A 22,554-nucleotide genomic window follows, 5' to 3' on the forward strand; every position below is an offset into this window, starting at 1 on the left:
GGACAACCCCCCCTCAGCGCTCCTGTGCATGAAGTCTTGTGCACCTGGTCTCTAGTTTATAAAATAGATTTTTTAGGGCATAGAATGCTTTCAGGTGTTATGGAATGGATAGTGTTGCTGAGGAAATGATATTAAGAACCGGAATATACAGTCCTTTGATTCTAGATAAGTGATGTGGCCATAATAATCAAAGGAGACATAGTAGTTCTTATAAATGCATTAGGTTGTAGACAGAGAAAGAATTTAAGGAAACAGTCAAATCCAGCTTTCCAACCATCTCAACACAACCCCTTGTGACATGATCATCTTCTAAGCCATTGTGGAGTTCATGAAAGTTACTATATATTCTTCCTCTTGTTAGCCCTAATTTGATATTTGAATGTACATAGAAGTTTTACCTTATTTTCTTCTCATATACATGTTTACTTATCAGATCTTTAATTGGTAATATATTTTAGTCTTACAGCCTTTTCTCATATGTCTTGATTTCCAGATTTGCTATCATCCTAACTTTCCTCTTATGAACATGATGCTGTTAGTCATTATTCTTGACATACAGTCCCCCAAACTGCACATAGGATTTTGTTTATGAGAACTGACAATCAAAAGGTGTATCAGATTTATTGCTTCTTTCAATTGGGTACTGATATAGACCCAGATTGCATCAGGACTTTGGGGAGTCATAAAAGTATTAATAATAGCTAAGATGTATTGACCACTTGAAATATTCCAGGTAAAGTGCTAAGTAGTTTATATTTATTATATCCTTTTATCTTAATAACAATTTTCTGAGTTTAAAACTGTAGTGAATCTCATTTTAAAGGTGAGGAGAATGGAGCTTAGACAGATTTACTTGCTCAATGTAAGGCATGCCCATATGTCTTAGTAATTATTGGAGGTACTCTTCTAACTCAGGTTTGCTGTCATTAATAACTGGGTTTTTATCCACTGTGCTACTGTATTTAAATATCTTGCCATCTATCAGTCACTGCTATGTTTACTGTCAATGAAGTGTCTGGGGACTTTCATATTAATTGCTATTAATTAGCTATTGGTTTTTTAGTAGACATGCATATAATGTTGTTTGCATTTATTACAAGCCATTGTTACAGGTTGTTGAGGTTAAATTCTTTTTTCTCTCATCCATGTAACTAATTTTCCACACTATAGTTCTCTAGCATTAGCACTTGACAAATTGCCTGCACTAGTGTTACAGAGAGTTTTTGCCCAAAGTTGGTAATGATCTGTTAATCAGAAATTTTTGGTAATAGTGTTTCTACCATCTGTAAATTTGTATCACAGCACTGTTAATCAGCCTGTGTTTCTTTATTTTATCCATACAGATATTAATGAGAGATGTAGAAAAAAAGTATAATTTCACTAATGACTTATTTTCAAGACTTGATAATTTTGTTTTCTTTCTAGGTAGTCAGTGAAATAGTGCATCTCAACATTAGCTTTGACATTTAGAGAAGATAAACCCAAAATTACAGTTTGTTCTTTTTTTAATTGATCTTTATACAGGACATTATAACTTGATAGTGTATCTTAAAGGCAGATAATTATTTCAGTTTAGACAGTGGTAACAATTGTTAACATTTATAAGATCACTCATACTTGACAAGTCCTTTTAAATAGTCGTTTTTAATCTCCCCCAACTTATATGTGACATGTGTTATTCATCTTGCCATTTTTACAGTGATAAACAAATTTAAGATCACGTAGCTTAAGAGTGATTTAGTTCTCATGACTTAATTTTCTAAGTCTGAATCTTATATTCTTTCATTGTCAGACTGCCTTTCAATGGTATATGAAGTAATTAGATAAACAATGGCCAATGAAGAGATTGAAAACATAATATGTGATTTGGATAGTTTAATAAATAGTTGAGAGTTCAGGGTTGAGTCTGATGAATTTGAATGTACCCATAAAAAGAAAAGAACCAGGGTAATGGGGGGAAGTGAGGACATATATGTAATACCTTAATCAATAAAGAAATTTAAAAAAAGAAAAAAAACAAGTACCCATATGTAATGAAGAAAATTTTTTGGCACAAGTCAAATTTTCAAGTGTATAACCTTTGCTTATAAAAAAACTCATGAAGTTATTTGAGCATGAACCATTGATACAGATTCCTTGAAGTAGAGCTTTTTAATGGGAAAATTGTAAAATATAGATATATTTAAAGATCTAATTTAGATTAGATATTTTGTGTTCTCCATCACCAGTTTTCAAGCATTACACTTGAGCTTAAAACATCTAATTTCTAGATCAGTGATTTTCAGCTGGTATGGCATACCAGTGTGTTGCAAGAATTTTTAAAACATGTAATATCTGATTCTTTAGTCAGAGGAATTAACCTCTTTTTCCTTAGGTTGTTAAATTAAAAAATGACAACGGCCAACACAACAATAGCTGTCTGATGTGAATGAAGCAAAATTATACCTAATTTTTGTCAGATTGGCAAAATATATAACATATTTTTTGGTGGGCTGCAGAATTTTAGTAATTAGTTTATGTGAGCCATGAGATGAAAAAGATTGAAAATCGTTGTTCTAGATAAATAAGTTCAATGTGTTCTTGAAATGAAGTAGCAGTGCTGTAAACTTTGAGAAGAATAAAGCCTCCTGCAAAGAAATAAAGATACCTGGTATTATGTTAGAAAATAATTTCTTTATCCTTTAACTAATATTCCTATGCATTTATAATTTAAGGTTAGCACAATGTCACATTCAGACTTTTTGTGTGAAATTCATTTAAATATGCTAAAGAAATATGGAAGAAAATACTCAGCTCCTATGTTCAGAAAGTCAAGGCTTAAAAGCTAATAGATTTTCACCAAATACCTAGTATATAATCATAGTTTTTTTTTTTTTCCAATTCATTCCTACTATGATGAATAATTCAATTTTGTTCATAAAAATAAAGTATAAACTTATTTAGTATCAGAGTTTTTGGTTTAATTTTTTGCTTTACTATGAAGAAGATTTAGAATTCGATTTTCAAAGTTCTTACGACTATTTTATAGATGGAGAATAAAATGTAGGTAAGGTGGACAATTTATATATATAAAAAAAAAAGGCCATTGTGCATATGCAAAATATTCTAACTTGAGCACACATTTCCCCAAGTTCATGATTATAGCCCACATGCCATTTTGAGAAATGTTTGAAAACTTCAATTCTGCATAAATGTTTGCTACATGAATTATAGTAGTGAATACACTTTATAATATGTTTAGTATCCATATTGTTTCAAACAATGAAGTTGTGTTCAGGAGTTTTAAAGCAAGGGAAAAGAAAGAAAAGAAAATAGTATCTTATCTACATGTATCTGCCATGGTAGGATTACAATTCATCAAAACCTTGTGTTGTTTTTTACTTCCTATCATTTCTTTGCAGGAGTGTCGTGGTGCCTGTGAAGAAGCCACCTCCAGGTAGTTTAGCTGTAACCACTGTGGGAGCCACTGCGGCCGGAAGTGGGCTGCCAACAGGCAGCACTTCTAATATATTTGCTGCTACTGGAGCTACACCAAAAAGTATGATTAATACAACAGGTATTGTCCTTATATATTTTTGTGATATCTCATTGTTTTCTGTATCTTCATTTTTGTGTTTATTTGATATTAAAAATAAAATACCCTGATCATTTAAGGTTATCTTAATTTTTAAGAAGGTTCTACCTTATGTTATTACCTTTCAGAATCTGTCTGTAGTTCTAGGGTATATATTTTCATGGTCATTTGAGAAGACACTTAGTAATTGTGGTTTTGAGTCTTCTCAAAACATAGAACTAACTTTCAGAGTAAAATCAGGTTGCCAAAAGATATTTGGGGAGCAAAACCAATGGTAATTTGACCACTGAAGTTTTTTATGTAAAGTAGTACATTTTATCAAGAATAACAAGGTGTACTAAATATGTTAGTGACAGAAATGAGATTTCATGACATTTAATGGTTGAATCCTAATCTATATATTTTTGCTAACTCCTCTAAGGGAAGGCAGAGCACCCCTAAGAAGCTTGAGGATCTTCAACTTAAAAAAAAATGCATGTGACTAAGAACCATTGTATCATATTGAATTAGCATATATATATAGATTACAATTGTATTCAATTCATTGTCCAACACTTTTCTAATGATTCTAGGGACAGGCAATTCCAAATCACTACAAATTTTAAAAGTCTGCTTAAAATAGCCTTTTAAAAATTTTTTTGGTAAATTTCCAGAAATGTTCCTGTTGATTAATAGCTAAATAAATCCTTACCCAAATGTTTGTGATTCCATTTTAGGTATTTATACAGTGCAAGATGATCCCTGACTTTTCTTCCCTGATTATAGTAGCCTTCTCTTCTTCAAACTTTTCCATCTATTACCATTACTTAGATTATTAATTTCATAGCTCTTCTTTGTACTTTCTATATCTATGTTGTTTATCATACCACCAGAGTAACATAGCATGAGCAACATGTTTATGTGGTTTTAGTAAGTAGAATGTACTCTGATATTTATATGAGCAAATAAACATCATTGATGGCATTGTGCTAAAGAACATAACATCTTTGATTTACCTGTATTATAAATAAATACATTTGGCTTTTCTGAAGACTTTATATAAATTTTTTGTATTATTTACAATCTTATTCTTTTTGCTTTCTAGATATAGAAATACAAATGTTTTTCTTTTACCAAAATATATACCAGAAAATGTGTTAAACTTTTTAACATACTCCAATGTGCCAATGTAGTAGAGAAAAATCTGCATTTGATATTTATTGAATAAGTTCTATTTTAAAAATATAGGTAAATGGAAATTTAAATCAGCTTTTTATCTTTATATGAAACAAGTTATTTTGTTCTAATGTGTATTTTATTAATAAATAAGAAATATAGGAAGTGATGGTAACAAAAGGTCTGATAGTATGAAGTATATAATATTATAATGAAAAATAAAATCCTATATAATAAAACCCTAATATGCAAGTAACTGAATGGCAGAAAGACCGTTCACTATCATGCACAGTGACTACTAGGGGGCAGACACTCAATGCAGGAGCTGTCCCCTGGTGGTCAGTGCTCTCACACAGGTTGAGTGCCGTTCAGCCAAAAGCCGGGCTCACGGCTGGTGAGCACAGTGGCAGTGGCAGGACCCTCTTCCGCCTTTGCTGCAGGCAGGCAATAAGGAGTGAGGGGTCCTGGACTGTGAGAGCTCTGGGCTGTGAGAGGGATGTCTGACATCCCCCGAGGGGTCCTGGACTGTGAGAGGGTGCAGGCTTGGGCTGAGGGCCTCCTCCCCGGCCAGTGCATGATTTTCCTGCACTGGGCCTCTAATGTAAGTAATAAATTCCCTCCTTAGAGGTTTTGTTGTCTTATAAAATGTGCATACAAGTTTTGTGGGCCAGCATCTAAATGGGACCCATTATCCAGTTAATATAAGGTGTCCCAAAAATGTATACGCACTTCGAATGATTATAAAGTCAGTGTTTATTAATATATAGTTAATCTTTAGAATTTAAAAGAATCACAGAAATGAATAAAATTTTTTGCCAATGCCAGTTTTCAAACTGATGAACATTCTAGTCCACGAACTGCTGATAGGGTTAAGTAATGGAATCTCAAATATCAAGAATAATTTCTTTCAGTATTAGTGTGCCCTGAATTCATCGACTATTGCTGGCTTTGTTTCATAAAATTTATCTTTATCCCTATAAAAAAAAGTCTGAGGCACTTTGGGATAAATTTTTTTTTGTTCAAAGCTTAGTCCAAACTTAGGCTTTATCCATTATTTCAAATCTGTTAAACATGAAAGGAATGAAAATTAAGTGAATGATCAGCTATTGAAGTATGTATACATTTTGTGGGGATAGCCTATGTTTTGGTACAGAGATGCTTTATGTATTAAGAGTGGAAATCCCAGGAAGCAATCCTGTTTTATGGGAATTCATATGAGATAAAATAATATTTAGGAACACTAGATGTCTCTCAACTCCATAACTATTTCATATACTTAAGAATTATAGAAAAGTCTGTTCTAAAATGGCATCTTCATATCATTGAGAACTCATTTTAAAATCAGGTATAGATATACTCATTATAGCCCTTATATAATCATTCTATCAAAATAAATATTTGGTGCTCTAGTGCTACAAATTTATACTCAGACAATTTATTGTTAATTATATCTTAAATGATGGAAACTAAAAATATTACAGCATAGCCATAAAACAGATAAATTTTCTACATCTAACTGCATGGTTTTATCAGTCACATTTCATCTAAAATTATTTTAATTTATTGATGTTTATTTAGACCTCATTTGTAATGTGTAGTTTTGTTAGATTAATATAAGTAAATCAACAAAATTTAATGCAACATATTAACTATAATTATAAGTAATTAGTGTACTAATAGCCAATTATTTTTTAATTGTTAAATTCTGTTTTGAAATTCAGATGAGTAATTCTTCAAAATCAGATAGCAATAATGTAATGAAAATTATTTTGTTAAATGAAATTTGTGTCTAAGGTTAGAAATTATTATTTTGGAAACAGGTGCAGTGGATTCAGGGTCCTCGTCCTCTTCCTCCTCTTCTAGTTTTGTGAATGGTGCTACCAGCAAAAACCTTCCAGCTGTACAAACTGTTGCTCCAATGCCAGAAGATTCGGCTGAAAACATGAGGTATACATTACAATTTGTTTGATGTTTTACTCATTTTACTCCCTCCCTGCCCTTTCAAACATAGTGAAACAGTACATAATGAACACAAAGGTAGGGCAGGGTGGGGGTATTGGAGGAATAAGGACACATATGTAACACCTTAATCAATAAGGAACTTTTTATTTAAAAAAAAAAGGTATAGCTAACAATTTTTGAGAATGGTATTATATTTTGTGACTGCATTTCATAATTGCATTGTTTTAATACTTCATCTTTTCATTTTACAAAAATCTGTTATCATATTTCAGCATCCAGAGATCTTGAATACTTTTCAGACATTGACTATACTGAATATATAATCCATTGTCATATAGCGTTTTACAATATCCAATAAAATAAGAAACTTGATAAAATTAGGCATCTTTGGGATGATGAAGAAAAGTTTAAATATAGACTTTCAAAATAAACTTTTAAATTATAGGTTAACATATAATTGGAACTTGAATAACCAAACACTTTTATTATGATTAATAGGTAAAAATGTTTTTAGCTCTGGCCAGTGTGCCAGTGTGGCTCAGTTATTTGGGTGTCATCCTACACACTGAAAGGTTGCCTGTTAGATTCCAGGTCAGGGCACATTCTTAGATTGCAGGTTCAGTCCTTGGCAGGATGCAGCCAATTGATGTCTCCCTCTCACATAAATTTTTCTCTTCCTTCCTCTCTTTTCCTTTCTCTCAAAAATTAGTTAAAAAAAAAATTAAATTGATTGCAGTGATATTGGTCAACATGAACATATGGCTTTCTATGTTACAAGTTCTTATAGTGCACCATATGTCTACTACCCAGAGTCAAATCCTCTGCTGTCACCTTATATTAGGGCCCCTTTGTTTTAGTAGCATATCAAACAGCATTCCTAGAAGAGACTGGCCTACATTCTTGGAGACACACACACACACACACACACACACACACACACACACAGGTATGTATTCACATTTTTAGTTCAAGTATTACACAAATGCAGAATGTAAAAGCTCAATGAACAAATGAATACACTCATATTACCATCACCGAAATCCAAAAGTAGAATGTTACTATTGCTCCAATAGCCCAACATTGTGCTCTTTTTCTTTACACTATTCTTGCTCCCCTTCAGATTCACTACCCTGACTTTTAATACTAGGTTCATTTTGTAATTTTTGAATTTTATATAAATGGGATTGTACAGTATGTATTCTTTTGTCTCTGGCTTCTTTTGTTCAACATTATGTTTATGAGATTCATCCATGTTGTATATAGCAAAAGTTTATTTTTATTCCATTTTTATTTTTTGTGGGAATATAATTACAAAAATATTACAATTTATTAATCTATTTCACTGATGATAGTCATTCGAATTTTCTAGTTTAGGGCTATAAATAATGCTATGTTTTGCATAGCAGTGCTGCTTGTACTTCTACTCTTAGTTGGATTTAGCATTTGTATGTATACCTTTTGGGTAAATAACATGGAGTAGTATTTCTGATACATAGTATTTGTGCAAGTTCAATTGTATTAGATAATGCTAGTTGGTTTTCTAAAGTGGCTATGTAAGTTAACTCAGCAGCAACATATGAGAGTTCATGTTTAATCACGTCTTTAACAATGCTTTGTATTATCAATCTTATATTTGTACCATTTTGGTAGAAGTATAGTGATGTTCCATTGTATTTTTAGTTGCATTTTCTTGATGATTAATGAAGTTGAGCACTCTCTTATATATTTATTGGTCTTTCATTTTCCTCTTTTGTAATTTACCTGTTGAAGTCCTTTTTTGATTAAAAAAAAATACAATTACTTATCTTTTAAAATTAATCTTAAAGTTTCTTTATGAATTTTTAAATTGAGCCATGTGATGATTATGGTATCTGTCAATCTGTCTATTTATCATCTATCTATATATCTATCTATCTAATATCCTATTTTGTTGCTTTATATGATCTGTTTTGATCATATGGAAATTGTAAACTTTAATGAAACAGTTTATCTAGTTTTGTTTGTTAGTGCTTTTTGTGTTGTAGGTGATACCTTTGCCTACATTTTTTCTACCTTACCTTCTTGTTCTTTATACATAGACTACAGGCCTGATGCATGAAATTCGTGTTGGGGGAGATGGGGGAGTGGTGTCCCTCAGCCCAGCCTGCACCCTCTCCAATCTGGGACCCCTCGAGGGATGTCCGACTGCCTGTTTAGGCCCGATCCCACCTAAACGGGCAGTTGGACATCCCTCTCACAATCCAGGACTGCTGGCTCCCAACTCTCGCCTGCCTGCCTTCCTGATTGCCCCTAACCGCTTCCACCTGCCAGCCTGATCAACCCCAAATACTCCCCTGCCAGCCTATTTGCCCCCAACTGCCCTTCCCTGCAGGCCTGGTCACCCCTAACTGCCTCCCCTGCAGACTTTATTGCCCCCAACTGCCCTCCCTTGCAGGCCTGGTCCCTCCCAACTGCCCTCCCCTGCTAGCCATATTGTGGTGGCCATCTTGTGTCCCCATGGGGGCTGGATCTTTGACCACATGAGGGCTGCCATCTTGTATGTTGGAGTGATAGTCAATCTGCATATTTCTCTTTTATTAGATAGGATAGAGGCCTGGAGCATGGGTGAGGACAGCTGGTTTGCCCTGAAGGATGTCCTGGATCAGGGTGGGGGTTCCCTTAGGGTGTGGGGCAGCCTGAGCGAGGGGCCTGTGGTGGTTTTAGGCCAGCCATGCCCCCTGGCAACCCAAGTGAAGGCCCTGGTATCTGGGATATATTTATCTTCTACAATTGAAACTTTGTAGCCTGGAGGGAGCCAAGCCTCATGCTTGCTCCATGGCTGCAGCCATTTCTGTTTGGATTTGTCTACCTTCCATATTTGAAACTTTGTAGCCTTGAGTGGAGGCTTAGGCTGGCAAGGGCAGGCAGAAAGCTTGGCTTCTTCCATTGCCAGAGAAATCCAACCCTCCCTCCTGTTCTCTGGCCACAGCCATCTTGGTTGGGGTTAATTTGTATACTTGCTCTGATTGGCTGGTGGTGTAGTGGAGGTATGGCCAATTTGCATATTACTCTTTTATTAAATAATATGTATCTTTCATCTGGAATTAAGTTTCTTGAATTTAATGAGAATGGGAATAATATGGATGTCAAGATGGCCCAGCACCATTTATATGAAAAAGCAAAACAAAAAAACTCTTCTTTCCCCCATGCTCTGCCACTTTTGTCACAAATCAAGTATCCCTATATACTAGACTTGTTTATCAATCAGTTGCACCACATTTGTCTATTTGTCTATCCTTGTGCCATAATGTCATAATTACTCATAGTGTTTAGTAATTAATATGAATATCTTGTCTGGCTGGTATAGCTCAGCAGTTGAGCATTGATCCAGGAACAAAGAGGCGACCAGTTCGATTCCCAGTCAGATTACTTGCCCAGCTTGCAGGCTTGATCCCCAGTGTAGGAGTGTGTAGGAGGCAGCCAATCAAGGATGTTCCTCTCATCAGTGTTTCTATCTTTCTATCCTTCTCTCCCTACCTGTCTCTAAATATCAATAAAAATGTATTTTAAAAAATAAAATGAATATCTTGTTGAGTAAAGTCTTTCCAACTTTGTCCTCTTTTCAAGAAAGTGTAAGCTATTCTTAATTCTTTGCATTAGTTTAGATCAGGGGTCTTCAAACTACGGCCCGCGGGCCACATGCGGCCCGCAGAGGAGTCTGATCCGGCCCGCCAGGTTTTTTGGGCAGTGAGCGCAGCCGAGGTGTTACAGTAGGAATTAGTAGTTCATATAGTCCGGCCCTCCAGCTCTCTGAGGGACCGTGATCTGGCCCCCACTTTAAAAAGTTTGAGGACCCCTGGTAGATTTTAGAATTAATTTGCTAATATACAAGTTAAAAACAATTTGTTGTGGTTTTGGTAAGGAATGGAATTTATAGATCTATTACATTTGGAGTTCTATTGCATCTATAAATCTCCCTCAAGATTGTGATTTCCAAACTATAAACATATCATATAGCCCTTCAGTTTCTTTAATTTTTCTCAAAATTTTTTTAGTAACAGTGTTTACTGTTCCATGTTGAAGTCATATGTTTCTTACTTGAGTTATTCTGAGAATTTTAATATTTTGTATTTGTATACTTTTCTCAGTGATGAGAGAGGATCATTGATCAGCTGTCTCCTGCATGCCCCCTATTGGGGATCAAACACAAAACCTGGGCATGTGCCCTGCCTGAGAATCAAACTGTGATCTGTTTCATAAGTTCATGCTCAACCACTGAGCAGCACTGGCAGGGCTAAGTTTTGCTATATTAAATACATATATCTTTGTGTAGGTCTCTTTGGGTTCATCTCTGTGCCTCTTGGACATTAATGTCTATTTCCTACCTCAGATTAAGAATGTTTTCAGCCATTATTTCTTCCAATATACTTGCTGCTGGATTGACAGGGCAGTTGCCTTTGGAGAAATTGTGTGCATTGCTTGGTGTGCCACCTGGTCAGAAGAATTTGGTTCCAGGTGGAGCAGCCTATGTCTGAGAGTGCTTCCTTGCACTTCTTAATCCAGATTGGCCACTTCCTGTGCACAAAGTATGCCTTGCTGCTTTAATTGTCTGCTTCCTGAGTCAGGTTTAGGCAGGGTTGCTCTGAGTGCACTGTTTACAGTGCCCTACTGGTTCCTCACTCACTTTCTTGGAATGGGGCAGTTCTGTGTGTGCACATCATCATACTTTGCTAGTTACGCACCCTTGACTGGTAGGCAACCTCATGTGTGCGCACATCAGTGCCCCACTATCATTGCACAGGGCATCCCGGTCTGCAGGTAGCATACGTTATGTTATTTCATTGCTTTGTGAGGATGGGGCAACCCCCCGTGTATACATTGCTGCATTTTGCTTGTTCTGCATCATCTGTGAGCAGGACAGCCCCATGTGTGAGTGCTGTGGTGCCCCACTATTTTCATACTTTCTCTGAAAAGGGAAGATCTGTGTGTGGGTACCACAGCAGTTTGCTAAGTCCACACTCACTTCAGGAGGGGGAGCCATGTGTGCACATGCAGCCTATTGGCTGCACACAGCAGTGCCCTTCTATACCAGCTGGATCAGTCTCTATATTGCAGAGCCCTTGTTCAGGATCTCTGGTACCCTCCTATTCCTGTAGATCTAGTTCTAAGAGAGGTGGCTGGGGACATGCTACACTAGTCCTGCAGGTCAGCCAGTGAACTGAATAGAGCTTCCACACACTAGCCAAGTGCAGGGGAAATGTAAACAGTGGTGCTCACTGGTTCCTCTGGTCTGGATAGTTTCTTCACCTCACAGGTAACTTTTGTGGTTCCCCAACCTTCTCTATACAGTCTTTCTCTCTTGTTTGCTATGCAGTAGCTGTTCAATTGTCTCTCAGTTGTCTCTCAGGAGGAATTGCTCTAAATATAGATGTACATTCCTTGTGTTCTTGGGAGGGGGTGAGCAGTGTTCTCCTACTTTGTCATTCTGGACCTGTCTTCTTATGCTGACATTTTTATGAAATAGATTTTATTTCATTGTCTTCTGGCCTGCATAGTTTCCAATGAGAATATCATTCTTATCATTGTTCCTTTTTATAATGTATTTATTTTCTGATAGCTTTCTTGATGTTTCACTCTATATCTGGGCTTCAACAGTTTATTATGACAAATCTATGTTATTAATTAATTTTTATTCTGCTCTGTGTGTGTGTGTGTGTGTGTGTGTGTGCATCTTTTTTGGAAAATTCTCATTCATTATCTCTTCACATTTTTCTACTATATCTTCTTTTTCCTTGTATTAATTTTTTACTGCTACCATAATAATTTGCCACACATTTTGCAGCTTAAAACAATGCCCATTTATTATGCAATGTTCTGTTGGTTAAAAGTACAACAGAGATCATACTGGGCTAAAATTCTGATTTTTGTGCTCCTTATTGCATTCCTTATTTGAGGCTGTAGAAGTTAATCAGGTTATTTAGGTTGTTGGCAGAATTCAGTTTCACTCAATAAAGGACTTATTATTGTAATTATTTGTTGACTGTCAGCCTGCAGTGGCCCTTATGTCATAGGGTCTCTTTTCCAGTCTTCACACTCAGAACCAGTGGCAGTGTATCACATTCTTTTCATACCTGGGGTCTCCCTGACTTCCCTTGCTGATACATCTTTTCTGCCTTCCACTGTCACAACTCTCTGATTCCACCCATAGAGTTTTGTACTTTTTAGGGTTCCTGTGATTAGATTGTGCATACCTACATTGCGGGAGCCTGATGCGGTGGGGATCTCCCTTTTCCTTGTCCTGCACCGAAAGAGATGAACAAACCGGTTCTAAGTGGAGGTGGCCAGGGATTGAGAAATATTAGAAATAAAGAAAGAAGACACAGAGATATATTTTTAAGCTGGGAGCTGGGTGGACCGCCATCCTGTCTGCTGGAGAGCCAGGAAGAAGATGATGACCCCTCCTAGCACATTTATTTTATACCCCCAATACCAGGAAGTAACACCAACTTATTTGCATTCTTAAGTAGGCCCTAGCATGCCTGGATTTACATATCTAGTCCCGCCCCTGCCGACACCTGGGCTGATTTGAAGGCCAAGCTGACAACGTGTCCACCATCTTGGGGAAACATGTTCCCAAGGCGTGGTTCTGGCTACACCCTGAGTTCAGCTGACGATAATTATTATTTTTTTTATTTTTTTTTTTAAATATATTTTATTGATTTTGTACAGAGAGGAATGGAGAGAGATAGAGAGTTAGAAACATCGATGAGAGAGAGTCATCGATCAGCTGCCTCTTGCACACCCCTTACTGGGGATATGCCCGCAACCAAGGTACATGCCCTTGACCGGAATCGAACCCGGGACCCTTCAGTCCCCAAGCCGACGCTCTATCCATTGAGCCAAACCGGTCTCGGCAGCTGACGATAATTAAAGAAAATTGCCCATGTGCCTTTCCAGGCAGCCCTCTACACCTTCATAATACCAGATAATCTCCCTATCTTTATTTTTATAATATGATTTTCATTTGCAACGTCCCTTTCACCAATTATCATAGCCTATTCACAAGTTCCAGGGTTTATAGTTTGATCATCTTTGGGCAGCCATTATTTAGCATAGAACATTTCCCTCTGGGATTCTAATAAAATTAATATAAGTCTATTTTATACTATTCCGTAGCTTTTGCATACACTTGCCCTCTACCTCTCCCTGTCTCATTATATACACATATATTTTTCTCTTTTTTAAAAAAAAAATATTGTTGACAGTATTATAGATGTACCCCATCTGCCCACCCTCCCTCCCCCCAACCTTACCCCTCTCTACTCAACTCCTGCTCTATCCCAGGCCTTTATCACACTATTGTTTGTGTCCATGAGGTATGAATACTGGTACATGTATACTAGAGACCCAGTGCATGAAATTTGTGCACTGGGGAGGGGGTGTCCCTCAGCCAGGCCTGTGCCCTCTTATAGTCCGGGAGCCCCGCAATTGATCACCCTAAAGAGGTAGGCCCCGCCCACCTGGTCAGGGCTACTCATTGGTTCACCCCAAGGATATAGGCCCTGCCCACCCAGCTGGGGCTCTACGATGGATGAATCCCGCAGAGGGAGGCCTCACACACTCGCCACAGCCTGTGGAGTGATCGTGGAGCCCCTCCCCCCCAAATCAATCAATCACCCCACCGGCCAGCGGCCTGGGCCTCCCTCTGCAGGGTGAATATGGAACTTACCCTATTCATCAATCGCCCCAGTGGCTTGTGGCCTGGGCCTCTGCAGGGCGATCATAGGGCAATGGCGGGGCTCCTGACGATTGCATCACACCTACCTTGGCTGGCCTGGCACCAGTGGGTGTCATAGCGTGGTCTTCTGGAAGGTCGTCCAGAAAGACGTTCGGAAGGTTGTTTGGCTGTCCACTCTAATTAGCATATTATGCTTTTATTATTATAGATAAGTTCTTTGGTTAATCTCTACTTGTTTTAATGTATGATTTTTAAAATTGATTTTAGAGAGAGAGGAAGGGAGAAGGATAGAAAGATAGAAACATCAATGAGAGAGAAACATCAATTTGCTGTCTTCTCATGCCTCCTACTGGGAATCAAGTGGACAACCTGGGCATGTGTCCAGCTGGGAATCAAACCAGGGATCTCTTGGTTCATAGGTTGATACTCAACCGCTGAACCACACTGGTCTATTTGTTTTAATATGTCTTTTTTATTGGACTATTTTCTAATCCACTGATTGTTTCCTTGGTGCTATGAAGTCTACTGATAAGTCCATTGAAGACATTATTATATTTTTAGTGTATTTTTACTTAGTAGCATGGTGTCTTTTTTATAGTTTCTTACTTTGTGCTGAAATTCCCCATCTGTTTATGCAAGTTGACTATCTTTTCAACTATTAATTAACTCTTAAAATGTTAATTATAGTTATTTTAAATTTTTTATCTGATAGTTCCAAAATATGGTTTATCTGTAGTCTGATTCTGTTGGTTTGTGATTCTGATTACGTTGATTTTTCTTCTTTATATGTCTTATATTTTTTGGATGACATCTGGACATTATATATGGGACAGTAGTGAATGACATTCATACTATTTATGCTGGAAATAGGCCTAACTTGTCTTATGCTAGGCCTTTAATATTGAGTTTAAGACATTCTACTCAGGAATTGAAGGAGGTTTGTGTTTTCTTGTTTTAGTTACTCTCAGTGCTTTTAATTCCTCTACCTTTTCCTTGTGTTAATCTAGGGGCTGGTTTGTGAGAATGTTTTACTCTGTGCTCCTATTTTACCTTCATCTTTAGGCTTTCCTTTGATCCTATACTTCAAAGAAGTTCTCTATGCTATGGCTGCTTCTGCAACAGTATCCTTCTATTATTTGTTACTGGATACTTGCAAGCCTGGAGTTTGGGGGATATAGGCTTGTTTTCTGTTGTTCTGGTTCAGACTTCTTTTTAGGCAGGTTCACAGATTCTGCTCTGGGTCTTGGAAGTAGAACTTTCCCACTCTTCCTACTGATTCCTGGAGAATATCTAAATATCAGGACTCAAGATAAAATCCTGCCCATCTCCAGAGCAGAGGTTTTTTTTCTGTTCTCATTCTCAGGCTGCACTAGGCTTTCTCCTATAACCTGAAAGTGAAAGGTTTTGTATCCTTTTCTAGGATGTAAAAGACTTTGTTTCATAGAGGATAGAGAGAAGGGGTAGGGATTCTAAGCTGGGCTTTGTGTCTTTTCTGCAGCAGTTACTGCTTCCCTCTCTTCTCCTGCAGCCTTAAAGGAAGTTCCTCAGTCTTCCTTGCTGTTCTGGGCTTCATCGTGAGTAATGCAGACTTAGTGTCTGCCCCTCTGAAGGTTTTATTCTCTCACATTCGGAGTTCAGCAATTTATTAAAAGCTTTATCTGTTTTCTTCCTTTTTTTTCCTTCATCTGTTTCTTACCAGCTTATATGCTACCCAGTGTTCATTCTTCCTGTGCTGTACCCCAAGGAAGCAAGTTCTTGTATCTCTCCCATGTCTCCTTGGAGGTTTCTGTCTCTTCAGATTTCAAGGCTAGTTGTTTGGCCTGCAACTTCAGCTCTCTTATACTTCCATAGATCATCTGGCTCTCTCTTGTAATTAATGTGGACGTGACCCTTACAGCTTCCTACAAGCAAAATGGAAATTTTCTATTTCTCTTTAAAACTTCATATTCCTAATCAATAACTTTCCAATTTGTATTTTCAAAAGATATTATGTGAACCAAGAACTATAAAAAACACTCATTAGCTGCCTACTATCCCAGGTAAGAAATTTGTAGATAGAGCATTGGATATAGGTGATTTACTGGGGAATGTTCTTAAAAAAATATATATATATATATATATATATAATATATATATATATGTGTGTGTGTGTGTGTGTGTGTGTGTGTGTGTGTGTGTGTTTATCGATTTCAGAGAGAGGAGGCCAAGGGAGATAGAAACATCAGTAATGAGAGAGAATCATTGATTGGCTGTCCCCTGCATTCCCCCAATGGGAATCAAGCCTGCAAACCAGGCATGTGCCCTGACCAGGAATTGGACTATGACCTTCTGGTTCATGGGTCAATGCTCAACCATTGCACCACATTGGACGGGTGTGGGGAATGTTCTTGATCACATCACCTATAATGAAATGGGAAGAGAGGATTGGTCAGAAAGAAAAGTGATGCAATTATAAGGGAGACCCCAGGCCATTCCATGGGAAAGCTCTGAAAGTGGACTGGCTACAAGAGATGTCCTCAAATGAGTCAAAGGATCTAGTATTTTTTATCTCCTAAATGGCTAGTGTTTGAATACAGATTGCTCCTGCTCCTGATGAGGGGACATAACTTTGTGTGAGACAGGTTCTTTTTGGGGAGGAATTCAGCTGTGAGCAATAACCCAGTTATCCTCCTTTGAACTTTCCAGGAAATGAGCATCTCTATCCTAAAGGGGGATTTTGATGATCCTCTATAGTAGGGGTGTCGAACTCAATCAGAGAAGGGGCCAAAATCTAAAATCCAGCCTAAATCGCGGGCCGAATGGTTTACTGAACAGTCATAAACTGACAATGTCATAAACTGACAGCGGAGTGCAGTGATGACAGCGTGGTGCGGGCCACATTGCAAGGCCTGGTGGGCCGGATTTGGCCCGCGGGCCTTGTGTTTGACATATGTGTTCTATAGTATCTACTACATTGATATTTTTTATATTATAATTTTTTAGTAGGAAAAGTTTTAGTTTTTCAAACTTTATATAACTTACTAGAGGCCCGGTGCATGAAATTCATGCATGGAGACGAGGATGGGGTGTCCCTCAGCCCAGCCTGCACCTTCTCCAATCTGGGACCCCTCAAGGGATGTCCGACAGCCCTTTCAGATCCAGTCCTATTAGACTCAATCCAGGACTGCTGGCTCCCAACTGCTTGCCTACATGCCGTCCTGATTGACCTAACCACTCTCCTGACAGCCTGATTGATGCCTAATTGCTCCCCTGCAAGTCTGATTGCCCCTAACTGCCCTCTCCTGCAGGCCTGGTCCCCCTAACTGCCTCCCCTGTAGGTTTGATCGTCCCCAACTGCCCTCCCTTGCAGGTCTGGTGGCTCCCAACTGCCCTCCCCTGCTGGCCATCTTGTAGTGGCCATCTTGTGTCCAGATGGGGGCAGGATATTTGACCACATAGGGGCAGCCATCTTGTGTGTTAGAGTGATGATCAATCCGCATATTATTTTTTATTAGATAGGATAGAGGCATGGTGCATGGGTGGAGGTCAGCTGGTTTGTCCTGAAGGATGTCCTGGATCAGGGTGGGGGTTCCCTTGGGGCATGGGGTGGCCTGGGTGAGGGGCCTGTGGTGGTTTGCAGGCTGGCCATGCCCCCAGCGACCCAAGTGGAGGCCTTGGTATCTGGGATTTATTTATCTTCTATAATTGAAACTTTATAGCCTTGAATGGAGGCCTGGGCCTGCCAGGGTGTGCAGAAATCTTGGTTTCCTCCATTGCCAAGGAAACTCAAGCTTTCTGCTGGTTCCATGACCACAGCCATCTTGGTTGAGTTATTTTGCATACTGTCTCCTGATTGGCTGGTGCTTGTGGCTTGTGGGTATAGCAGAGTGCTGGTTAATTTACATATTACTCTTTTATTAGATAGGATTTAAAACACACAGCCTTCTTTACTAAGTTTGTTGTTTTGTCTCAGTAAAATCACATGTATTCTTTTCTTTAGCCCACACATGTCAAACACAAGGCCCGCGGGCCAAATCCGGCCAGCCAGGCCTTGCAATGTGGCCCGCACCGCGCTGTCATCACTGCACTCCGCTGCGTTCCATCACAATGACGCGCGGTGACATAGGAGGCTTGTGATCTCGCCGGCCGCCTCGCCGGCTGCCACTTGCTATCTATTACGCATGCGCATAGATAACAAGTCACGCGAGATTCAGGAGGCGTGACCTATAGTCCGGCTTCCGATGTGGTTGTGCGGGTGGCAGAGCAGAGGAGAGAGTGAGTGTGCGGGCATAAAAAATACACAGCAGAAGCTGCCAGTTCCTGGCATAAAGTGCAGGCATAAAAATCGCAACAGAATCTGCTGTCTGTACCCAGCCAGGCATTTATTGACTGACTTTTTTTTTCTCCACTCCATCTGCCAAATCAAGCTATCCCTGTGCAGTTTTCAACTTTTTCCTTCTAACACAGATTTCCAATAAACTACATCTTTTACTGCCAATATTGATCCCAAAATGTCCAAGAAAAGAAAAGTTGACGGTGAAGGCAGACAATTTAATGACAAATGGGAAAATGAATACATGTTTGTGCTTAGAGAGGGCAAACCAGTGTGTATATTGTGTTATGAGACAGTGTCGGTGATGAAAGAGTACAATATACATCGTCATTTTGACACCAAACATAATGTTAAGTATGGCAAATATACTTTGGAAGAAAAGCATAAAATTGTTAAAGAACTAAAAGGCAAACTACAATCACAGCAGCAAATGTTTACAAAGGCTACAGCGAAAAATGATGCTGCAGTGAAAGCAAGCTTTATAGTGGCTGAAGAAATTGCCCGTACTTCAAGGTGTTTTTCAGAGGGTGCCTTTTTGAAGCAATGCATGCTAAAAGTGTGTGAGCAAGTATGCCCAGACCAGATACAGAGTTTTCAAAATGTCAGTTTGTCAAGAAACACCATTGCAGATAGAGTTCAAGAATTCTCAGGAAATCTATCATCACAGCTGGCCGAACAGGCATGCAGTTATCTCGCTTTTTCACTTGCTATCGATGAAAGCACAGACAACACTGATACAGCGCAGCTGTCCATCTTTATACGTGCTACGAAGACCGACCTCTCTGTCACTGAGGAACTTTTGGATGTAGCTGCCATGCATGGGACGACGACTGGTAGAGATATATTTGAGGCTGTGGAGAAATCTATAAATAATTTTAAATTACCCTGGGAAAAGTTGGTGGGGCTAACTACCGATGGCGCACCTTCAATGTGCAGAGAAAAGAAAGGCTTGGTTGGACTAATGAAGGAAAGAATGCAAAAAAGTCACTGCCACACACCCTTGATTACTTATCATTGCATTATCCACCAAGAGGCTATGTGTGGAAAAGTTCTGGACATGAATGACATAATGACCACAGTCATTAAAACTATTAACTTTATACGGGCACGTGGCCTGAATCATCGCCAGTTCCAGCAGTTTTTACAGGAGGTGGGTGCAGAGCATGGAGACGTGCCATACCACACAGAAGTAAGATGGCTGAGCAAGAGCGCAGTCCTCAAAAGATTTTTTGAGCTCAGAGAACAAATTGTTCTTTTCATGGAAAGTAAAGGAAAGCCCTTGCCTGAACTGTCGGATCCCGCCTGGCTATGTGATTTTGCTATGATGTGTGACATATGCGAGCATCTCGCCCAACTGAATCTGAAGCTGCAGGGACGCAAACAAGTCATCACGAAGATGTCTTACATGATCACAGCATTCCAGCATAAACTTCAACTATGGAAGTCCCAACTGGAACAGGACAATCTTGCCCACTTTCCCGTTTGTTTGAGTATCTCAACCACTATTTCTGGTACTTTTCCTTGCTGTCGGCTGGCTACCAAAGTTAGCCGTTTACTAAGTGAATTTGAGTGGCGCTTCTCTGACTTTAGAACACAGCACTCAGGCTTTGACATCTTTGCCAATCCTTTTACAGTTGATGTCAACAATGTGCCCCATCACCTTCAGATGGAGATAATCGAGCTTCAGTCTGACAGTGGCCTGAAATCAAGGTTTCAGGATGTTGAAATTGAGGACTTCTACCCTCTACTGCCCCCTGACTCAATGCCAGAGCTCCGACTTCATGCTGCCCGTATTCTATCCATGTTCGGGAGCACCTATCTTTGTGAACAGATGTTTTCAATAATGAATCTGAACAAAAACAAGCACAGATCACGCATTACCGATGACAACCTCCATGCTGTTTTGCGGGTTGCTACAGCCCAAGAAATAAAACCGAACATTGACTCATTGATCCGGGGAAAACGGTGTCAGACATCTAGCCAGAAAACAAAACAATGAGCATTTTAGGTACATTCCAATATTACTGTTTTGCTTGATACCAATATTACTGTTTTGCTTGATAGCATGTGAGTTGGTTAACAGCACTGTTAAGGAAAAGATTGTTCCACTCATTTTAAATTCACATTTCTGGTTAACATTGTCAGTTTATGACTGTTCAGTAAACCATTCGGCCCGTTTTTTAGGCTGGATTTTAGATTTCGGCCCCTTCTGTGATTGAGTTCGACACCCCTACTTTAGCCCCTCTATGCCCTCTTCACTTCCTCCCCACCAACTCCCCCCAATGCAATTACCACAGTCTTTTCCATCTCCATGAGTTCTCTCTTTTCTTTTTTGCTAAAATTGACATATATTCTTGAACTTATATTTTTATTTCATTACAGTTAATTTTTATGTCATTTTATTTTCTAGTTGACTAGAAAGGAGAGATTTTTTCCATTTCAGTTTTTCATTTTCTTTCTCCCTACAAAACATGCAATTAGCAATTTTAAAAATGTGCTACAAGCAAGGTTTTATAATTATTTAAAGACATCATTGCATTACATTTCTTGAAACTTAAAAAATGTGTATTTCAAATTTAGTTTATAGATTACCATATAAAAGAGCCAACTTCCACACTGAGAATTCTACTGGGGCTTAATTTCTTAGTCTTTTGTAATTTTATCTACTTTTTCTACCAGTACATCATACACTTGAAAATGTATATGATTCTTTTAAGAAAGATTGAGGATAAATGTCATTTTTTAATTTAAAAGACCTTGGAGAAATAAAATAAGCAACATATTTTTTAGCTTCGTATTTTGCTTAGTGGCTGTAAAAAGTTATAGTTTGAAGAAATTGTTTATCAGTAGGATCTAAGTGCCACAGATTTGATATGTAGGATGCACTTTATCCATCTGCCATCTAGTATGCCTATGATTCATACTAGATGTTTAGTGAACTGTGAACAAAATATTTAAAGTCAGTGTTTTTCCATTACTAGTTATAATATACAACTGGTTAACAATTTAACTTTTACAGTATATGGTTTTGCTGCCATTAATATTCTCCTATTCTTTTCTTTGCATCAGTCTTACTTAGATAAATCAGTTCACTTACCTCTGCCTGTATTCCCTCATTTACATAGGAGTATTTGATTAATAAAATCTGTGGATTTCAGGATTGGAATAATTTTCTTTATATCTGAGTCATAACTTTTAAATACATATCTTAAGGGTACATAATTACTCATTTTCATTCTAGATTATATTTTTATATACACTGATTGTTTTTTATGATTTTAAAAACGAGTGACAAAATTTAAGAACTTGAACATATCAAATTAAGTTATTATTTATTATATTTTGACATGCTAGGGGTCTATGAGAATACAAAAAATTAAAAAAGTAAATAAAAATTGTAACATTATAAACTGGTAGAAATATACTGTTGCTTATTAAAATGCAATTCACAGTGAAAGTAATATCTTAAGTAAAAGTAGAATTATGTTTTTCTAAAATTATAAAACATTTAATATTTGAAAGTAATCAACACTTGTGAAAGCAGACTTTAGAAAACATCATGTATCTTACTTTTTAAAAATATAAATTTTTTATTTATTTCACAGTAGAAAGGGGAATGATAGAAACATCAATGATGAGAGAGAATTATTAATCAGTTGCCTCCTGTACATCCCACACTGAAGATTGAGCCCACAACCTGGGTAGATTGGTCAGTTAAATTTGATAAGATTTGATAATAATTGCAGCCATAGGATTTCATACCATTGTTTCTCTCACGAGTTAATTATATCTCTAGTCAAATAAATTTTTTAAAATCTATAAATCTCTGAAAAT

The 22,554-nt window shown here is 37.9% G+C and overlaps 1 protein-coding gene across 4 annotated transcripts in view; it reads left to right on the plus strand.

Annotated features, from left to right (window-relative positions):
• The window catches only part of NBEA (neurobeachin), a 796,980-nt gene that overhangs the window by 292,299 nt on the left and 482,127 nt on the right, over positions 1-22,554 (plus strand). For 3 of the 4 annotated variants that reach the window (XM_084879290.1, XM_084879291.1, XM_084879293.1), the window contains 2 exons: positions 3,402-3,556; positions 6,550-6,676. In XM_084879290.1, coding sequence (XP_084735416.1) covers positions 3,402-3,556; positions 6,550-6,676 — 282 coding nt within the window. The remainder of the gene's footprint in view (positions 1-3,401; positions 3,557-6,549; positions 6,677-22,554) is intronic. The other variant, XM_084879292.1, reaches the window with a different exon arrangement.

The sequence above is a fragment of the Pipistrellus hanaki genome, assembly GCF_964339955.1.
Source record: "Pipistrellus hanaki genome assembly, chromosome: 3".
Lineage (NCBI taxonomy): Eukaryota > Metazoa > Chordata > Mammalia > Chiroptera > Vespertilionidae > Pipistrellus > Pipistrellus hanaki.